Genomic DNA, 21,020 nt, shown 5'->3' on the forward strand with positions numbered 1-21,020 from the left:
TCCGTTCTTCCGCCTCTTACAATAACTGCTACTCTTTTTGTGGCCTTGGACAATATCTCGCCCGATCGACTGAACTGCAGCTGAACCGTCTGTGAATCTCAACACGAGACTCCAATGCATTATTGTCTCTCAATCCCGACTCCGGAGCCCCTCCCTTCCCCAATCCACGGACGCGTCCCAACTCGAGGCGCGGGCCCGCGTGGTGCCCGTGAAGCTGCGGCTGCGCCTGAGCCGCAGCCCCATCCGCACGGCGTCCACCCCCTTCCGCACGGCGTCGGCCCTCCTCCCAGACGCCTCCTTGAGCTCGCCAATGATCTCCGACAGCCGTCGCGCCGTCGCGTCAAAGTGGCGTGGCGTGCCCGTCTTGGTGCCGGCCGAGGCGACACGTCGAGGGCCAGCCGAGCGCGGGTCGCCGGCCAAGTCAGCGAGGTCAAAGATGACGCACCTCGGGTCGCCTCGCTCGCGCAGCTCCCGCTTCCACCGCGCCAGCTCCTAAGATTGTCGGGGGCAGGGTTGGTGAAGAGACGCCGCCCGCACGCCCAAGCTGATCCGGGCGGTGGGCCTCGGTGGCGTGGATGTAGCCAAGCCTCTGGATCTCGGAGAGGGCGGCGTACTGCAGCAGCCCAAAGTTCTGGACGGCCGGCCGCAGGTAGAGGTCGGCGTGCACGTCGCGCGCCTCGTCGCGCTGCCACTGAGCGGGGTCTCGAACCGGGCGGGGTCAAGGAGAGCAGGGTTGTCGAGTCGCGGGGCGCGGGGCGTCTCTGTCGGCGCTCTGCCGTCTCTCTGTCGGCGCTCTGGGGAGGGGCGGGCGGTCATAGCCGCCTCGGACGAGACAAAGGCCAGCTGCGACGCGATGGCCGCCATCGACGGCACGTCGCCCGGCGCCTGCTCGCCGGCGATCCACGCGCGCAGCCGGCGGAGGAGGAAGGAGAGGCCGCCCAGCGAGGCGCCGTAGTTGGGCGAGAGGAAGGGCGTCTCGGAGCGCACGTCGACGGCGATGATGGTCGACGCGCCTAATTAGTAACTAACACTAATTAAACATTAATGAACACTAATTAATTAATTAGCGACGATGGTCGACGCGCCGAGCTCCCGGCGCATCACGTCGGCGGGCAGGTTATTGACGTAGCCGCCGTCGCAGAGCAGATGCACGACCTCAGTGCCGTGCTCGTCGACAATCGCGTCGCAGACGGGTGGCTGTCGAGGGCAAGAGGCGGGAGAGGGTGGGGGAGGGGGGGCGAGGGGGGGGGGAGGCGAGAGGGAGCGGGCGACCAAGTAGCCCGTGAGCGACATCGACGCGCGCACGTACTTCCACATCGCCCCGTTGCGGTGGATGACGGCCGAGGACGTGTACAGGTCGGTCGTGACGCAAAACATCGGCGTCACCTGTGGGCGAGGGAGCGGGGAGCGAAACGCTGCGTACGAGGCGCGCGGCACGCCGCTCAGGCCGCCCGCACCAAGTCCTCGATCTTAGCCGCCCCCAGCGCGTTGACGACGAAGCGGTTGAGCCCCTCGCCTAGAAGGTTCCTGGAAGGTCCCTAGAAGGTCCCTCGAGGGTCCCTAGAAGCGGAGCCCCTCGCCCGAAAAGTAGGAGGTGATTGGCAGGGTCAGGTCGCGCACGAAGCCCCAGGTGGAGGACATGCCGGCCGCGAAGTTGCGCACCACGCACCGCACCGCGGAGAGGGAGCCGATCGGGTCGAATGGATCGTCGTAGAGAGACCAGACGGCGGAGACGAAGGCGCCTGTCGGAAGCGGGGCGGGGCGTGCGCGCCGACAGGGGGCGCGCGGAGGGGGCGGCTGGAGCGAGGGGGCGCCTTGCGACGTGCCGCCGATCTGGTCGACAGGGACGCCCGCCTCCCGCATCGCTCGCAGTACGCCGAGGTGCGCGAGGCCGCGCGCGCCTGAGGGGTGATGAGGAAGGGCTCTGGTCATGGCGTCATGCAGAGAGAGAGAGAGAGAGAGAGAGAGAGAGAGAGAGAGAGAGAGAGAGAGAGAGAGAGAGAGAGAGAGAGAGAGAGACGTGTAGTGCGTGGCAGCCCGCGCCCCCGCCGCCGAGGACGAGCCCAAACGTCATTCCGGCGAGCGAGCGCGCCAGCCGGTGCACGTCCGAGAGGTAGTGCTGCGCCTAGAAGGTTCCTAGAAGGTGCCTAGAAGGTTCCTAGCCGGCGCACGTCCGAGAGGTAGTGCTGCGCGTCGTACGAGTCGTCGCCGAGGTGCAGCCGTACGTGGTGGTGCCTACGGCTCGGGCGAGCCTTCTAGGAGACTTCTAGGAGACTTCTAGGAGACTTCTAGGAGACTTCTAGGAGACTTCTAGGAGACTTCTAGGGGCGGTGTGCCTACGCTCGAGTGGCCTCGGCTGATCTCAGCCAACCTCGCCGTCGAGGTGCAGCCGCGCGGAGGGGGGGAGGGCGGTGCGTCCGGATAGCGGAGCGCTGCTCGAGCCAGGCGCGCGTCCCCTTTGGCCGCGCGTGCTGCCCGCGGTGCAGCAGCACAAGCTCGCGGGCCGCGGGGGCGCGGTCCTCGTTGAGAAGCGCCTCGATCGGCTGCACCGCGTGCGGAGGCAGGCCGCCGCCGCCTAGAAGGCACCTAGAAGGCTCCTAGACGGCTCCTGGAAGGCCGCCGCGTGCGGGGGCGGGCCGCCGCCGCCGCCGCCGCCGCCGCCGCGCATCGCGCGCAGCACCTCACGCAGAACGCCGCCGCCGCCGCCGCCGCCGCCGCCGCCGTCGAGCGAGGAGGAGCTCGTGGTGGCCCCATGCGCCGGCGCGGCGGCGGCGTCGACGTCGACGTCGGTGGCGAGTCCGACGAGGAGGACGAGGTCGGCGTTGCGCAGGCAGCGGCGCGTCCAGTCCGAGGGGAAGGGGTCGGCGCGGCAGAGGAGGAGCTGGTGGCGGGACTCGAGGGCGGCGAGGTGGAGGGAGAGCTCGATCTCGCCGAACGGCGCGAAGGTGGCGAGCGCGATGTCGAGCTCTTCGTGCAGCGAGCCCGAGGAGAGGAGCAGCGTCCGCACGCGCATCAGCTGCAGCGCGCGGTGCAGCGCGCCACACCTAATTAACAGTGAGTTAACAGTGAAGTAACAGTCAGTTAATAGCGCGCGGTGCAGCGCGCCACACATGTAGTCGAGGGCGCGGGAGAGGTCCTTGCCGGAGGAGAGGGGGAGCAGGCAGACGGTCCGCACGTCGCGCGCCGGCGCGGGCATCCCCGCCGGAAGCCCCGCTGTCGGCGCGGGGCCGCGGGCGCGCCGCGCGAGCCGCCGGCCGAGGGCGAGCAGGAGCTGCGGGTGGCCGACGGCGGCGGCGCGGATGACCGAAGCGGAGAGGGAGATGACCTGCGTGTCGCGCACGGCCACCGCCCTCCGCGCGCCCGAGCGCGTGTTGAGGAGCACATCCTCCTCGCCGTACCTGCAGAGGACAGAGGGGGGCGGGCCGGTCCAGAGGAGGAGAGGGCCGACGTGGCGTGGACAGCCGCGCGGGGGGCGGCGCACTAGTCACGCGCGAGCAGCTCGGACGAGACATGGGGGGAGAGGGGGGGAGAGGGGGAGAGATGGGGAGAGATGAGGAGAGGTGGGGAGATACGGGGAGATATGAGGAGATATGCGCACGAGTCACGGGCGAGCAGCTCGGACGAGCCGCTCGGGGGCGCGCCTCCCGCCGCCGCCGCCGCCGCGCCGTCGGCAGGCTCGTTCTCCGAGGCCGCGAAGAGGCGCAGCCGGCCGCACTGCACGATGAGCACGCTCGGCTCGCCGTCGAGGTCGTCGGTGGCCTGCCCGCGGCCAGAGGGAGTGAGGCGCTGCTCACAGCTCCGCGCGCGGCTCGACGCATGCTCTAAAGAAGTGCAGAGTGTTCGACGGTCGGCAGCTGCAGATCAAGGGGGGGGCGGGGCGGGGCGGCGGGGCGGCGGCGGGGGGGGGAGGGGGGGGTCTGGGGAGGTGGCGTCTGCGGCCTCGTCGCCCGGTCGGAGCACGCGCCACTCGGCGCAATGGTCGAGCGTGCGCAAGATGGGCGGCACCGCCTAGACGGTTCCAGAAAAGGCTCCTAGAAGGTCCCTAGAAGGCTCCTGGAGGACGGGCGGCGTTGCCTGCAGCAGCAGCGACGCAAGGCGAAGCAGCACCGCCGGCCGCCTGGAACAGTCTGGGAACATTCTAGGAACCAGCTAGGAACCTTCTAGGCGAAGCAGCACCGCCGGCCGCCTCCGGCACAGCGAGCGGAGCTGGTCGGTGCTCACCTAGAAGCTTCCAGAAGGTTCCGGAAGGTTCCAGAAGGCTCGTAGAAGGCTCCTCCTGGCTTGTCGGTGCTCACCGAGAGGAGGAGCGCGCCCTCGCCCTCAGAGCCGCCGCCGCCACCCCCGCCGCTCCCGCCGCTCCCGCCGCCGCCCCCGCCGCCCCCGCCGCTCCCTCCTCCGCCACCTCCACCCTCGCCGGCGGCCGGCGGCACCACCACCGCCTCGCTCACCGGCTGCCGCGTGATGATGCTGCGCAGTCCGAGGATCTCGCCCGGCACGAGCCAGCGGGTCCCCTTGCGCACCTCGCCCAGCGCCGGCACCTCTGGCGCCGCCGCCTGCCCTCCGCCCTCCGCCGCCTCGGGCTCGGCGCCTCCGCCTCCTCCGCCTCCTCCGCCTCCGCGGCTCGGCTCGGCGCGCACCTTGCCGCAAGGGTGTGGGGACGAGCAGCGAATCAACGAAATCAATCCGCCAATCCACTCGACTCGAGTACTACGCACCTTGCCGCAGATGTGGACGAGCAGCTGCCGCTCGTGCGCGGCGGGCTCGTGCGCCTGCAGGAAGGGTCCAGGAAAGGTCCAGGAAAGGTCTAGGAAAGGCTGGCTCGTGAGCCTGTGCCCCGTGCATCGTCAACTCGGACAGAGGAGCGACTACGCGCGGCTGGGGCGCCTTGCTCCGGCGGAATCAGTTGGGGAGGGGCAGCGGCTGATTGAGCGATCAGCAGCAACGCGGGGGGTGGGTGGCGCGCGCCTCCCCGGGCGCGAGGTAGAGCAGGCGCGGCTCAAAGTCCTCTTCGGCAGGCACGTGCAGCGCGGCGCGCAGCCAGCGGCCTGGGAGGGAGCAGCCAGCGACTCGTCGGCAGGAAGCAAGCACCCGTCACCGAACGCCAAGTCTACTGAGCGGGACCGATGGTGCCCAACAGGCGTGGGGTGCTAACACCCTGCAAGATTGTGCGAGATTGCAGGAGATTGTGCGGAAGGAGGCGGGGGGGCCAAGCAGCACTGCGTAGCGACAGGCACCCCATCACCGACGCCAGGCTACTGAGCGCGACGAAGGGTGTGGGGGCCCAAATAGGGGTGGGGCAGCTGGGTGGGGTGCTACCTCTCTCTCTCCCCCTCCCCCCCCCCCCCCTCTCCCCCTCCCCTCTCTCCCACTCACTCTCTCTCTCACTCTCTCTCTCTTCCTCTCTCACACACACTAGCCAGCGGCCTGCGTGGGCAAGCAGTGCCTGCCGAGCCGCCTTGGCCGCCTTGCTCGCGCTGCCACCATCGGCGGACGGCCCGCTCGCGCCCGCCGCGCCGCCGACCGCGTCGGCGGCGCGCGCCCGCTCGAGTGCGCGCCACGAGCCTGTAGAAGGTCGCGGGAGGCTGCTGGAAGGCTCCCGGACGGTTCCTAGAAACCTCCTCCACGGGCCACCTACACGGAGGGGTCGACGAAGGTGCGCGGAAGAGGCGCAAGGCAGCCAGCTCGGGCGCGCGCCACGCGCCGGGCAGCGAGGGCGGCGCGGCGAGGGCGGGCTTCGGGCAGAGTGCGGGCGGGAGCTCGATGTACGACGCGATGGTGTCGCAGGTGACGAGGGCGAGCCGCAGCAGCACCACCTCGACCAGCCCGAAGGCGAGGGGCCGGTTCCGCTCCGCCAGCCGGTGCAGCGCCTACAAGGCGCTCGGACTGAGGTCCCTGGACGGTTCCGAGAAGGTTCCGCTCCGCCGGCCGGCGCAGCGCCTCGGTCGGGATCTCAAGCAGACTGGCGCTGCTCGAGGCGGCGAGTACGCCCGGCGCGGCGGCGGCGGAGGCGGCGGAGGCGGAGCGGAACGGGAGCGCGGGCACGAATCCGGCGACCGGCGTGGTGAGCGCGTGGAGCAGGTCGAGGAAAGAGGAGCAGCGGCTGCCTGCTCGGAACGTGCGGAGCGGGGCCGCCTCCGCCGACGGCGCCGCCTCGTCCTGCGGCCCGCTGGCGGCGGCGAGGCCGGCGGCGATCGCGTCGACGACGTTTCCGCCGCTGCCGCCGCTCTCGGCCGCTGCGGAGATGCCGGCGGAGATGCGGTGAGATATGCCGAGATGGGGGGAGATGGGGGGAGATGTGGGGAGATGTGGGGAGATGTGGGGAGATGTGGGGAGATGTGGGGACCTGCGGAGATGCCAGCGGAGATGCGCGCCTGCAGGAAAGTTCCAGGAAAGGTCCAGGAAAGGTCTAGGAAAGGGCTGCGGAGATGCCAGCGGCGATGCGCGCCCCCAGGTCCTTGCGCTCCTCTCTGCCGCAGCGGAAGTACTCTTCCTCGGTCCGCCAGAGAGACACCTCGCCTAGAAAGGGCCGTCGAGGGCTAGGCGGCCCTCCTCTCCTCGCTCCGCAAGAGAGACGCCTCCCTCGCCTTGCAGCACGACGACAAAGGCCGGCGCGCTGCCCGCCTAGTGTCTTGTGAGAGTGTGTGTCTGTGTGTTGCTCCGGCGTGCCGCCATCTCCTGTCCCGCGTCCTCCCATACCGCGCCGGTGCCGAGTCCGATCCTCTGGCTGCTCTTCACCTTCCTAACTAATACTCACTGCCGACCTGGTGCGGAGAGCGGAGCCGGTCGCCACGCTGGTACTTGCGCACCGTCGCCAGCGCGGCGAGCGCGGCGAGGTGCTGCCCGTCCAGCTGCGAGAGCACCTCCACTGAGGAGAGAACCCTCGCCCAGTGCGCTTCGAGCCCGTCCGCCGGCGTGCGGGGCTCGGCGGCGGCGGCGGCGGCGGCGGCTTCTGCGGCGGCGGCGGCGGCGGACCGCACGCCGCCGCCGCCGCCGCTGCCCGCCCCAGAGGAGGAGGAGCCCACCGCCGCAGCGCCGCCGGCAGAGGATACACCGTCCGCGGCAGCGAGGTCCGGCGAGAGGTCAGCCGGGCCGCTGGCGTGAGGGTGGCGGGGCACCTCGAGGTGGGTGAGGCCGCCGCCCTGCTCGTCGTTGCGGATGATGCGGTTCGTCCGCGACCGCCGCTTCAGGTCCTCGCGCAGCTTCTCGGGATGGCGAGCCACATCGAGCATCAGCATGCCTCGCCGGAGCAAGCGCATCCTGGGAGTGGCCAGCATCGCGTCGGCGCGGTCGTGGTCGTCGGGCCGGTGCTCGGGCGCATTCTGAGTCGTGACGTCCGCGGCGAAGGCAAACAGGGCGTAGCAAGCCGCGAGCAGCACGCAGAGGCACGCACAGAGCACGACCGACGGCCTCTCACGAGCGGCGTCGGCGAGCGACCGCAGCTGAGCGAGGGCACTTTCGCTGGAGAGTCCAAAGACGCTGCCGAGGATGGCGAGGCAGACGAGAGTGGAGAGAGGGGCGGAGCGCATTTGTATAGAGGGTCGAAGGTGAGAAACCCGACGCTTAGGTAGAGCGCTTTGCGGGGCCGCGAAAGCCGAAGGGAGAGTCGGCCCTCCTGGGGTGGAAGAAAAACTCGAGCTACGCACTCGGAGACCCGTGTTATGGCCCTGCGACCGCGCACCCCCCAGGGCTAGGGCTCTCTTGCCCGCAACCCGATCCCAATCGTACCGCCTTGCGTTTGTTTCATATAACATCGAAGGCTAAGCTCAGAAAAAATCTATAATTTTTTTGCCCTGGATGTGAGGTTAATGACTGCACTCCAAGTGCTCCAAGTTTTGGGGCTTCCAGGAGCCTTCGCCAACTAAAAAACACAGCACCGATGACGACTTAGTGTGGGGAGGGTCGGCGAGCACTCACTCACTAGGCGGCGCCGCAGGGCCGGGGCACTGGCCACGGCCTCGCCGACCACTAGAAGGCGGCCCACCCACTACGCGCACTAGAATTCGCGCACTATCTTAGTGCGCGGGGTGGCGGGAGGCAACTAGCCCGCTCGCCCGCGGCCCACTCACTTCCGCGCACTAAGTTAGTGCGTGTAGTAGCCGAGCCCGCCTCCGTCCGCCGGCGAAGGGCACTACGAGCGGCCCGCCGGACCACTCCCCTCGCGGCCGGCCGGAGGCACTCACTTCCGCGCACTAAGTTAGTGCGCGTAGTGTCCCGGCCTCCGACCACGACTCCCGGGAGCACTTCACCACTTGACCCGCCTCGGCACACCACTAGCCCTCGTCCAGCTCACAGACTAACTTGCGCCGACTTAGTTCCCCGCAGGGCCCGGGACCACTCACTCACTACATCATCTGTGCTCTTCACACGACCTGGCGAAGGCTCCTGGGGCTTCGAGAGATTTTTAGCAATACATTCGCTCTCACCTGGCAACCCTGTCTGCACGTCTCGCGCGCGCGTGAACAGGGCTCCAGGCCCCAAATGACGCGTGAGTGTTAGATTTGTTTGGCTTCGATGCGGCGGCGTGCACCGAAATCGCCAAGGGCAAGGTGCTGGCGCACGAACGAGGTCAAGCTGAAGGTGCTCGAGAAGCTCACGTCGGCGCTCGGGCGGCAGACGGCGGAACTCCTCGCGGCGCCAGCTCGAGCCTGGTGCTGCGTTATTTTTTGGTGCGTCGGCGCCGCCGCCACCCGTATCGCCGGTAGGGTCCTCGCATCCGGCCGTGCCCACCAGTAATAGACAGCTGACCTCGCGTTTGCTCGGGGTGCAATCGGGCTTCTTCGGCGCCGCTCAGCTGATGAAGGTTAACCGACACCCTAGCAAGTGACGTCACACCTGCTTGGCGATGTGACATCTGGTTAAAGAGTCCCCGGCGGCCCGAACCCGCGCAGCAACCACAGCATGACGCCGGCCGCGAGCGGTGTCGCGCTCGCCGACGCGCGCGCTGGCTTTGCACCGCGGGCGGGGCCGCGGGCGGCCTCACTGCGAGCCATGCCGATAGCCTCGCGGCAGACGGCACCGGATGTATCAGATGTAGATAAAGTACGCAGACAATAAAATCACTGGCGCACCCCACCGTCCCACTAGTGCACCGCTCTGGCCTCTGCTACTCGCGAAGCGGCGGCGGCGGTGGCGGCGGCACCGACCAATAGCCGACGGGGCAAACCTGCTGGCTCGGCCGCGCAATGTCAGAGCTGACACCGCTTGAGCGGCGGTTGGCCCCGGCGCAGCGGATGAAGTCTGCGCCACAATTAACCTCGTCGCACTTGATGCAGCCGGAGAAGCTGGTGCCTGCCGGGTAAAAGAACCGGCGGATGCAGTCAAAGTTGGAGACGCAGGCCACGGCGTCGCACGCGACGTTATCTGCGGGGTCAGCGGCAAGAGGTGCGTGAGTATTCGAATCGCTGGGCGCGTCGCGCTCTGTGGCGAGCGCCTGTCCAGCAGTCCATACAAGACGGCTTGTTAGCGGGCTTCGCCCACGCAGCAGCAGGTTCCTCGCTGAAGCCCACACCCGCCTCACGCATGCACTTGCGTAGCTGCTCTACATTGCGGTGGCCGCCAGCCCACTTCGGCTTGGCGTAGGCCGTGGCACAGCGTGTCACAACCAGAGTTGCGAACTCTCTGGTCGAGTTGAGCACGAGCAAATCCTGCATCGTCGAGCAAGCGGCACACTCGCCGCAATGCAGCACAGCTAGTCCTTGAATCGCCGCCTCCTCGCGCGTCGTTGTCCGCGGCGTCCAGCCTGTATCTCTCGGGTCCGATGCGCACACGAGTGAGGTGCTAAAACTGCCGCACCAGAAGGATTCGTTCCATGCCTGACGTGAACGCCAAGGCTGCTCGACGCCGAACCGCTGACCCTTGTGGCTGCAGGCGCAGTTGCGGCCAAGCAGCCCGGTACGCTCTCCGGTGATGGCCCGATCGTAGAAGCCGTACGCATCTCGGCACTGCCGATCGCATTGACGGAACGGATCCTCGCCCACGCCCACATTTGCCAGCCCCACCACGGCCACGGAGACACACAGCACGACTCCCGCCGCCATCCGCCGCCGCGGCCAGCCGCCACCACCAACGCTGGATGATGGCATCATGGGCACGGTTTCGCTGCTGGCCCTTCGCGGCGCCATGGTCTGGAAATCGTCGCGCGCCTTCTTTTTCCGTGAAATTCAACAGAGGGAAACCTTTGGCCCTCCCCCTCCCCCCTGAGGCCCGGCCGGATCGACGTCCTTGCGCAAATTTTTTCGGGGCCTGGCGCACGCGATCCGGGCCATGCCGTTTAGCCGCCCCTCCGCCTGCCAGACGACCAGCGCCCGCTGCCAGCGCAGCTGGAGTGGTGTCATGATTTGGGCCGCGTGCGGCGGGGCGGCTCGCGCAGCCCGGCAGAGCTAAACCTGCCTGCCACACCGGCCTCTCTCGCCTCTCCAAGGGCGGTACCGCGTAGCACTGACTCACACACGCCCCTCCTCCGCGCGCGGGCGCGCGGCGCAGCCGCAGGCCGCTTCGGCGGTTCTGCTCCGCCCTTGCGCCGCGGCCTCGTCGCCGCTGCCGCCGCCGACTCGGACAGAGGCACCACCGGCCACAAATACGTGCCATCCAGGCCGTCGCGGCGGGTCCCCGAGTAGCTCACAACCCGCGCGAGGGCGCGCGGGTCGGCCTTCAAAGGCGTCGGTAGGCAGCGGAGCAGGACCGCGCTACTTTCGCCGTGATCATGCCGGTCGTCCAAGGTATCGGCACCGCCAAACGGACCTTCTCGGCTCTCTTAACGGTCCACACACACCGCCTTGGCTCGTTCCCGAGTAGGTGCGCGTGCCTGCGGCTCACAACCCGCGCGAGGGAGCGCGGGTCGGCCTTCGAAGGCGTCGGGAGGCAGCGGCCGACCCCGCCTTCGCCGTGACGTCGTTCACGTGTCTAAGGTAGTAGGCGGATCACCGCACTTCACCCCGGCAAAATACGGCACTCCGCGCTAGAGGAGAGGTGAATCAGACTAGGAGGAGCGGCGGAGGCCATCGAGCTTGTGTCGAGTAGCCCTCTCGCGCGCGCCATGGCGTGGCGGCGGTAGGGACCAACCAGCCAGCAGCAAGATGCGCCCAGTCTCCTCGCTGAGACTCCCGCAGCATTAAGACTCGCTCAGTCACGTTCTGGATCCAGAACGGTTTATGCGCATGGGACCCCCGAACGTTTCTCGAACTGCAGACGACCTTCTATCGAGACCTTCTACGTTGTAAAATTCTAGACATGTGTAGCCTGGCGTTTGTGCCCCGTTTGTGCCGCGTCCCGTGCCCCCGAGTTCATTTTATAACGTAGATTTTGGCCGCTTTGTGTATCTCGAGACCTCGAGAGAAGGCCGCCCGAGGGCCCAAGTCAAGAATTTGCTTTCTTTTGGCGGGCAAACGTAGATTAATAGTTTTGCTCGTTTGTGGCACTCCCGCGACCACGCCACAACGATGAGCTACTCGTACCGCAGTAATGCTGCTTGGCTTGAGCAGGCCGACCGCTGGGCAAGCCTCTCGTGGTTGTGGGACAAGTTTGTTGTTCGTGCTAGCCAAGATGCTGCTCATCCACTGATTCCCAGTCCCTCCTGGAATGTCATCAATGTCGGCAAGCGGGAACTGAAGACCTGCCGCCGCGCGTCGCCAAGAACGCGCCAGGTATTTCCCATCTCTCACAGTTCATCTGCCGCGGTCCGTGGCAGCAGCAGCAGCGTGCCGAGGCCGGGGTTCCTCGATGTGCGCGCGGCATTCACCTTCATTGTGCGCGACGGTGAGGCGTATCTTGAGCGCTCTTTGCTGGCTCTCCTCGCGGCTGGCTCGGCCTTCGCCGAGTACCGTGTCTTCTTCCTCGAGAACGACTCCGTCGACGGCACTCGGAGCATTCTTCGTCGCTACATCGAGCTATATCCGCGCCGAATCGCAGGCGAGATGCTGAGCAACGTGAGCTGGCTACGATCTGATGCACTGTGCCAGAATCCTGGAAAGGACCCCCTGAAGCGAAACTGCAAGCAGCGTCTCCTGCTGCTGGCACGCCTGCGACAGCGCGTCCTTGACCTTGCGTGGGCGTGGGATAGCTGGGACCTGCTGGTGAGCGTCGATATGGACTTTGTGGCGTTCGATCAGTCGCGCTTCCTCAAGATGATTGCAGTCGGCCGTCTGCTGCACGTCACGGCCATCTTTGGCATGTCCGTGCACAATGGGTCTCAGGGAAGAACGTTATATTACGATCTCGACGCCATATGGCCACCAATGGCCGAGCAGGGGACTCTAGGGGTTGCTGGCTGGGGTGGGAGCGGTTGCCTAACGCCAGTGCGCTCAGCCTTCGGCGGCTTTGGAGTGTATTACGCAGAAGCACTTCGGACTGCCGCACCCAAGTACGAGGGAACGGCTGGTTGGCTCGGCAGCCACAAGACTGAGCACGGTCCGTTCAACTTTCAGCTCGATGCCGCTGCTAGAAATGTCAATGTGCAGGGAGGGGCTGGGAGGGGCTTGCTCCTGGTCGACCCGTCCTTCAGGCCTGTTTACAGGTGGGGAGGGAGCTGGCGTCACTAAACAGAAACGACACCGCGACACGCACTTCGCACACGGTGCATAAATTGTGCTGCATATCAAAGCACACGTCTGTCGTCGTGGTGTCGTCTCACACGTGACTCGTGAGGACACGCACTGTGCAGGGTGCGGCGTGACAGCCTCCCCTCTTAGCCCAAGCATGCTGGGCTGCACACACACACACACACACACACACACAACACACACACACACACACACACACACACACACACACACACACACACACACACACACACACACACACACACACACACACACACACACACACACACACACACACACACACACACACACACACACACACACTACACTACAAACCAAACAAACAAACAAACAAACAAACAAACCAGAACAACACTCAACCAAGTGCCTCGCAGCAAACGGTACGCAGTTGCAGCTTCATTATTGAAAATCCTAGCTTTTGGGATAAAATCAAAACACAAAAGGACGATGTGACTCCAAGTGCTCCAAGTTACCGGAGCAATGCGAGCAGCGAGGCCGTCGGCCGCGTCTGGCGGCAGGCGCGTGTGATCTCGAGCAATCTCGGGCGACCTCGGGCGACCTCATGAGAGCTCGGGCGAGAGTACAGATTCCAGGGCGAGCGAGAGTACAGACTCCATTTGCTCCACCGACCCGAGGTCTCACGCAGTCTTGCTCAGGCGCGCCGCGCGATTGACTCTGGCCACCACCTGCGCGACGCCGCCTACTCCGCCGCCAAGGCCGCATTCTACGCCGACCTGCGCCAGAACGAGACAGAGGCGGTGGAACAGTGCGGTGATCCGGGGGACGGGGCGGCGGACGCGGCGGCGGCGCGCGACTGTCGATTGCGACACGTGTGCGCGGCGCTGAGCACGCAGGCGCCGGCATCTCAGCTCGTCTATGAGCACTGGAGGCGGCGATGGGAGGGCCCATCAACCCCCTGCGGAGCATGCTCCGGCCTGCGGAGCGGCGCGTTGAGGGCGTCCCGATCACAGCGCGTAGAGGGTAGAGCCGTAGCAGGCTCTGAATTCGCCCCCGGAGTAGTCTAGGTCTTATCTAGCGGTATAGCAAACGCGCAGTCCGCGCGTGATTAATTATATTTAGTGTGTGTACACTTGGCGAGTACCCCTAACCCCACGCCGCCGCCCCAGACAAGCATTCTCTCCTGCGTCCCCCGTCGGTCCCCCGCGCGAACCCCACTATACTAGTATAGCGCCACCTCGTGAGCTGTCCTTGTGAGCTGTGTGTTGTGCGTCCAGCAGTCCGGACCCAGTGCTACGGGTGGCGCGCGGCGGGCCGGCAGCGCCGAGCGCTGCACCTGCACAGCGTGGCCCGTGGCGCACAGGGCACAGGCGCGCGCGGCGGGCGGAGCTCACTCTAGAGCTGTCAAACGTTAAGAGCTGAACAGTGTTGGGCTCCCCAACAACAGTAGCTAACGTTAGGCCAGCTGAACAACAATAAGGAAGGCCTGGCAGTGACCCACGACGATCTCCAGCGTCCAGTGCGGGTAATACCCGAAATACCTGGAAAAACCCAGGTATTTTCGGGTTTTACCGGGGTTTTTGGCATTTTCTGCTTGCTGACCACTGAACAACAGTAACAACAGTAACAAACAGTAACAGCTTGGGCTGGGGAGAACACTTGAACAACGTTGAGGATTTTCAGCCAATAGTGCAACTGTTAGGCCCAAAGTTAACGTTTGACAGCTCTAGCTCACTCCCCCCGCTCGTGCGTCGTGCGTGCGGGGGAAGAGGAGCCGTCGCCCTGGCCATAGCGGTTGGCGTGGCTTCCTGGTTCGCCGCCTCGCCGCAGGGTCTCTGCGGCACGGGATGCACGCCGCTGCTCTGCCCTCCGCTGCCTCTCACGCGCGCCACGCGCGCCCGCTCTCGGTGTGTCGAGCTCTGCCCTCCGCTGCCTCACGCGCGCCTCACCGAGAGGGACAGTCCTCCCTTCGGTTGTCGTTTCGCCCCTGTTTTTTCTTCTATCGCAGCGCACTCGCATCTGTGAGCCTAGCGCAGCGCGAACTCGCCGTCTGGGCCTAGCTAGCGCAGCGCGAACTCGCCGTCTGAGCCTAGCTAGCGCAGCGCGAACTCGCTCTGAGCCTAGCGCAGCGCGAACTCGCTCTGAGCCTAGCGCAGCGCCTCGGAAAACACCATTTTGGCTCGCCAACAAGCCCTCCGCGCCCCCACGTCCTGATAATACTTTTTTTGCTGAACCTCGCCTCGCGCATCGAGCGACTCGCGCGAGTGACTATGATGGTGTAGTGGCTGAGGGGCTGGGGCAGTGCTTGAGATCATTTTCTACGATGGATGGCGATGGGGTTGGTCCTGCAACGGGTGTCTCGTGCGGAGCAGCAGTGTGCTTTCGCGCGAGTGTGTTGCAGGCGGGGTCGAGGGACCTTTCCCCCTTTGCAATTACAATGCTTTGGAATCTATGCGTGGACCCGTGGACATGACCTCGTGAGCTGTCCTGTGTGCTGTGAGCTGTGTGTTGTGCGTCCAGCAGTCCGCGGACCCAGTGCTACGGCCGATGACAGCGTGCCTCGTGTCGGCTCCCGAGCCAATCGTGTGCAGCGTGTGTGTGCGTGTGGGCCCGTCCTCCATGCTAGGAGGTGTGTAAGACTGACTGACTGACTGCCTCCACCTCTTTTGCGGCTTCATCCCTAGCCGCCTTGCACGCTCTGCATCCCCAAAACGCACTTCTCCGGGGCCCCACACTCCCCGTTTCTTTTCCCCCTCTAGAATACGTCTGTGCTGTGCGCCGTGTGGCACCCCGAAACATTGTCTTCCCAAGATTTTTTTTCGTCACGCTCGCATTGGGGACGTGGACTCTAGGCAGAGACGCGCGAGCAACGCGGGCGGTCATGAGCCAGTACACGGGCAAGGCGGTCGCCGCCGCCGGCCGCTCGGATCACTTCTTGGCGCAGCAGGCGGCCGCCGAGCGCGACTCGGAGGACGTGGCGCCGGCGGGAGCTGCGGCGCGCAAGGCCGCGGCGGAGCTGCGAGCGCAGCTGCTGGGGCCCGTCTCCCGCACCGGCGCCGAGCCGACGACACTGCTGACCGGCTACACGCCAATGCCGATCGGCAACAGCTCGGCAGCGGCAACGGCTCCAGCAACGACTGAGCCTGCGCCAGCAGCCAGCCGGCCAAAGGCGGCGATGTCCAAGGCCGAGCGCCGAAGGCAAAAGAAGGGCCCGGCTCAGCAGCAGCACGAGCAGGCGCTTGCCGCTCCGCCAGAGGCCGCGCCGAAGAAGAAGAAGCGCAGGCGCGACATCCCGCCACAGCCGGAGGAGTCGTCGGCCCTCGACGCTGTGGACCTCTTTGCCACCGCTCTGCCTTCGGTCCTGGGCAGCGGCGACGCCGCTCCCTCCGCCGCTCCGCCTGGGGCGGCGAAGAGGAAGAAGGAGCGCGCCGCCTCTGCGGTGGACGCGTCCGAGATGGACGGCATCTTTGGTGACGGAGAGCCGGTCCTGGGCCCCGACGGAGACGTGTACCGTGACCTCAAGCGAGTCTGCCGCGACTGCGGCGCCGGCTTCATCTTCAGCGCGAGCACACAGCTCTCCCTGGCGGCGCGTGGCTTCTCCGGCACGAAGACGCGTTGCGAGCCGTGCGCGAAGCACAAGAAGAACCGCTACGGCTCCAAGCCGGACGGTGCGGCGACGGGCAGAGGTGGCGCCGGTGGCGCCGGTGGCGGTGGGCGCGGCAAGGGCGGCGGGCGAGGCAAAGGCAAGGGCGGCGGCCGAGGCAAGGGCGGCGGCCGAGGCAAGGGCGCGGCGAACGCCTCCAAGAGGGAGGTGCCCGGCACCGTCTCGTTTTAAATTGACTGGGTGTATAGGACGTCAGTCTCCGCATAGACGACAGAGAGGGCAAAATCCAAAAACAAAACCGCGTCTCCATAAATCTGTGTGACTACCAATAAAACACCTCCCCCACGTCTCAGTACTCTTCGACCGCGGTGTCGACGTGAGACGGGGGCGCGAGGCGCGTCCGGCGACTGTGGCGCATCGGTCGCGCTCCGTGTTTTCGCAGTATGTTGAAGAGCAAACGTCGAGTAATCCACGACCCTCGACCTCACGTCAAAGGGCGTCCCAGTTCGACTGCATCTCCTCCTCGCTGAGCAGCGGGCCCATCTTCGGGGCGCTCGATCGGACACGCGGTCCCCGAGACGAGTTGCTCTTGCTGGTGCTCCTAGCTGTAGTGGAGGCGCGGCCTGCGGTCCTGAGCGACATCGCTCTGGCGCCGCCGCCGCCGCGAGCCGCCCCTGTTTCTCTCCCCGTCTGCTTCAAGTTCGTGTTTCTCTCCGTTGGCGATGCCCTTCTTCCGCCGTCGGTGCTCACCTCTGCTGCTGCGAAGGGAGCGGGAGCCTTCTTCCCAAACGCCTCCTTCCAGCCTTCGCCTAGAACCTCCTCTGCCGGGCCCAGCGTGCAGCCACGGCTGTCGCAGACTAGGCCGCCCACCAAAAAATAGGTGTGGCTCTGCATCAACTCGCGTGCGGCCGCCTGCTCGCTTGTGAGGCTCACCTGGCTCCGCCCGCAGGTGCTAGGAGTTCTTGCGCTCTCCCCGATGTTGTCATGTGGCGATCCGGCAGACGAGAGAGGCGATCCGACAGGAGCGGGCCGACTCTCCGAGGCCCGTCCAACCTCACCTTCGACGTGCACACGCAGCGCTGCTGGCGGCCGTTGCACGCGGCCCTCGTTAATCAAAGAGGCGTAAAACGCGATCTCGTCGGGTTCGCTCACTGCCGCCGCTGTCAGCTCTCGAGGTCGTGCCTCTTCTTCGGCGGCAGAGCACTTCTGCGCCGCGACGACCTCGGCAAAGCTTGGCCACACCTCGTCGCTTGCTGCCGCACTTCTCCGCTCTCCCGCGCCAGCTCCAGGGTGGTCGCCAACGACAAGAGGAACGTGAAGCGTTCCCGCGCTCGTGCGAGCGAGGATTTCAACGGATGCGGCGGCGTGGCACTCTACTTCGATTGAAATGTCGCCGTCCTTCTCCAGCACTCCCAGGCCATCTGTCCCCAGCCCGCCGCAGTTGACGATGAAGGCAGAATGCATCGGCAATTCCAATCGGAAGACCAAATCTGCGCCAGAATCGTTGTGGAGCAGCAGCCGACGAGTCACAGGCTTGACGGCAACGTCAGCGGCACGGAAAAATAGCGCGGGAGGAGTGGCGTGGAGCCCATTGTCGGGACCGGCCATACACATTCGGGCTGCGTTTTTGTGTGCGTGCGTTTGTCTGTTACGGTTCTGTTCCGGTCTCCGAACGGTCGCGCGTCACACAAGCCCGCGGGCCCAAGTCGCGAATTGGCTTTCTTTTGGCGGGAATACCGAACAAGGTTCCCACCCACCCACAGAAATTACACAAAATCACAAAACCTTGCTTGTTCTATGGGGGGATTTAGATGAGAGAGAGAGATTTTTAGCCCCCCGCTACCCAGTCGCAGTCGTGCGACGTAGCGGGGGGCCACGACTACGTTTACGAAAACATAAGTTGTTGCGCGAGGTGTGAATTGTTCCGCCCCCAGAAGCCCCATTTCGCCTCGAGTCGCAGCAAATCTTTTGACGATGCACGCGCCCCAAAAGCGGCGGCAAAGGGCGGGTGACCGCAGTGCGTTCGCCGTTGCCTCTGAGGAATGGCCGAGGCCGGCGCGAAGGCTGCAGTCGCTGCGCTCAAGGACGCGACCCTGATCAAGTCCAAGAAGGCCGACTGGCGGCTCGTCGCCGCGGCGCAGGCCATGCTCCGCGGCGATCACCCAGATGAGTTCGCCGCGGCTGCGGCGATGGGCAAGCCGATAAAGCAGCGGAGGGAGGTCTCAAACTGGTTGGACAAGCTCCGCGAGCTGGAGCGGATGCGCGCGTCGCTGCGCAGCCAGCCCGGGGGCAGCGGATCGGCGGCGGGCAGCAGCTTTCTCGCGCAGGTGGGCAGCAGCCTCCTCGCACAGCCTTGCTGGATTGACGAGCATGCACCGGGCGTGCAGCAGCTGCGCGTGTCGGCGCCGGTCATCTCGCCCGGCAAGCAGCACGCGACGCGCTCGCTCAGCGCGGTTGTGACGACGCCGTTCGGCTCGAAGCGTCCGGCCAGCGCGACGGTCGAATACACGCTGCCACCCGACGGCGAGCCGGCGAGCGCCTCAAAGCGGCGCGGCGACCGGCACCGCAAGCGCGAGGAGCGCGCCATCAGGTCAAATGGACTTCAGCGAAGCAGCGCAGACCCCCGCCTGGGTACGGCTGCCAGTCGATGCGCCACCGTATGGGCTTTCTGCGGAGCTGCTGCTCAGTTTCGGCTTGGATTACGCGGCATCTGACCCTGATCGAGCCGGGGAGCTTGGTGGTGGGCGAGCTGCAGCTCGTTGACGAGTTGACTGCTTTTCGCGAGATCCACGTGACGGTCGACGACGCCCACTTCCGCCCCTTGTGCGGATTTCCCGGATATTTATATCCGAACGTAGGCGATTTAGATGACTACCTCAAGAATCCGGTAGCCCCAGACGGGGAGAAGTGGCCGTCGTCGATGTTGGAGAGTAATTGCTGTGGTGCGCCAGTGCAGCTGATGACGATCACCTCCGACGTGAATGGGGTAGGGCGATCAACAGATGCTACGATGGTTGCTTGGCTGCGTCACGACTTCGAAAGTGATGGCTGGGACCACGTCGCCTGGGACTTGGTAGGACGCCACCAGGTCAGTGGCGCGGTGGCGATGGGACGTGTGCCTGAGACGTCGTATGAGTACCTTGCAAAGTTCTATGATGATTTCTATGGAGACAGAGCCACGTTGCGGCAAGACCAAGCCATCATATCATCTCTGACTGCGTCGAAGACCTGTGCTCAATGCAAGGGTGATGTGCCGGATGTTGCGGTGCGCTGGCGATGCGATGCGTGCGACTTTGATTGTTGCTTGGCGTGCGGCACCTCGCAGCAGGAGGACGGCCTTAGTACGGCGGTGGGGTATGATCTGCCTCCCGCGGCGGGAGAGTCCCAAGCCGAGAGCAATCGTCGCAGGGAGCGTCACCGCAAACGCGAGGAGGCAGCTATTCGCGATCTTCACAGGTGGTGCGTGGGAGGTCGCGTGTGCGCGTGACCGTGCTCCGTGGTGTATTTATTTCGAGTTTTGGGACTTTTTGTGTAAATGTAGCGGGGGGCCCCGCCGGAGGCTGGTTACTGATAGCAATACCAAACAACTCTAACACTCACACGTAATTTGGGGCCTGGAGCCCTGTTCACGCGCGCGCGAGACGTGCAGACAGGGTTGCCAGGTGAGAGCGAATGGCGCGGTTCACGCCTCGCACAACAGAGAGAGAGAGATGCGCTCTGCATGGTGGGACATAAAAGAGAGCGAGTTTTGTTTTAGATGTGCCAAGAGAGGGGTAAATATTTCCCTAATAAATAAATAAATAACACGGGCACGCCAAACGAGGGGTGGGAGAAGGACAGGGGGTTTGTGCCGCGTCCCGTGCCCCCGAGTTCATTTTATACACTCCCCAGGACACCAGGACAGGGGGTCCCCACCTGCACGAGCAGGATCTTGTAAGGACGATCAGGGACACAGGGGAAGGGGAGCGGGGAGCGCATCGCGACACGGAGGGGGGCTGGGCGGACTCAAAGCCGGTGAGTGTGCCAGTCCGCGCCAGTCCGCGCCCTTGTCGTGCCAGTGTGCTGTTAGAGAGGCTTGTGTTCAAGAATTCTTCTTTCGCTGCCTCGCATCAAAGCTTGAGCTCTGCTGAGAGCAGACATCGAAGCGGACGGTTCCGCACAATTTTGCCGACCCCGATGCTCGCCCTCTGCCAACAAGCCCTCGCGCTCCGCTGCGGTCCGCCCATGCTGAGCACCGCTCGGCCGACGCCGGAGCCCGCTGCCGCCGCAGCGGCGGACGGCGGAGCAGTGCTGCAAGGGGAAGCTGCCAAGCAGTGGCTTGCTGAGCGCGGCATCGTCCGGCACGACATGGCGCCGCAGGACCACGACCGCGCGGGGTACCGCTCGGAGCCCGTGCGTCCCAAGGTTGGCGGGGACATGCCGGACGGGCCGCGGCCGGGCTGGTTCCACGTGCCAGCGCCGGGCGGCTCGGAGACGCGGTACGCGGAGCTCAAGGAGTCGCTAGAGGCGCGGCGCGCGGACGCAGGCGGCACCAAGCTGGCCACCGTGTGCGAGGAGGCCCAGTGCCCGAACATTGGCGAGTGCTGGAACGGAGGCACTGCCACGATCATGCTGCTCGGCGCGCGCTCTCTGCCTCTGCCTCCGCCTTTGCCTCTGCCTCTCCTCTCTCCCTCTCTCCCTCTCTTCCTCTCTCCCCGGAGCCCGAGAGAGAGAGCCTACCTCTCCCGCGGGAGCCGCTCTGCCCACACCCCACGACCGAGCAAGACGCCTCGCCGCGCCGCTCCCCTCCCACAGGCGACACCTGCACGCGAGGCTGCAAGTTTTGCGCCGTCAAGACGGACGCGGCGCGCGAGAGCCTCCGGACGGAGCCGCGGAGCACCGGGAAGCTTCTAGGAACCTTC

General features: G+C 65.7%; 3 protein-coding genes across 3 annotated transcripts; 1 reads left to right on the plus strand and 2 right to left on the minus strand.

The window, feature by feature from the left end:
- On the minus strand, positions 1 to 2,219 carry EMIHUDRAFT_424485 (hypothetical protein). Its single transcript, XM_005776132.1, has 8 exons — positions 2,172 to 2,219; positions 2,044 to 2,104; positions 1,851 to 1,901; positions 1,458 to 1,516; positions 1,273 to 1,386; positions 1,086 to 1,197; positions 563 to 1,013; positions 1 to 492 (listed from the first exon to the last, which is right to left on the minus strand). The coding sequence occupies exons 2-8, from the start codon at positions 2,072 to 2,074 to the stop codon at positions 120 to 122; spliced, it is 1,191 nt and encodes a 396-aa protein (XP_005776189.1). The 5' UTR covers positions 2,075 to 2,104; positions 2,172 to 2,219; the 3' UTR covers positions 1 to 119.
- Positions 2,220 to 9,017: 6,798 nt separating this feature from the next.
- On the minus strand, positions 9,018 to 9,710 carry EMIHUDRAFT_424486 (hypothetical protein). Its single transcript, XM_005776133.1, has 2 exons — positions 9,431 to 9,710; positions 9,018 to 9,360 (listed from the first exon to the last, which is right to left on the minus strand). Exons 1-2 carry the CDS (start codon positions 9,648 to 9,650, stop codon positions 9,104 to 9,106), a joined length of 477 nt encoding a protein of 158 aa, XP_005776190.1. The 5' UTR covers positions 9,651 to 9,710; the 3' UTR covers positions 9,018 to 9,103.
- Positions 9,711 to 20,517: 10,807 nt separating this feature from the next.
- Positions 20,518 to 20,739, plus strand: EMIHUDRAFT_48303 (putative Lipoyl synthase; the record flags this gene model as incomplete). The annotated part of the gene is made up of 1 exon (XM_005776134.1): positions 20,518 to 20,739. A coding segment is annotated over one exon (222 nt), but the record flags the coding sequence as incomplete, so codon positions are not given.
- Positions 20,740 to 21,020: the final 281 nt, after the last annotated feature.

The sequence above is a fragment of the Emiliania huxleyi genome (assembly GCF_000372725.1).
Source record: "Emiliania huxleyi CCMP1516 unplaced genomic scaffold EMIHUscaffold_283, whole genome shotgun sequence".
Lineage (NCBI taxonomy): Eukaryota > Haptophyta > Isochrysidales > Noelaerhabdaceae > Emiliania > Emiliania huxleyi.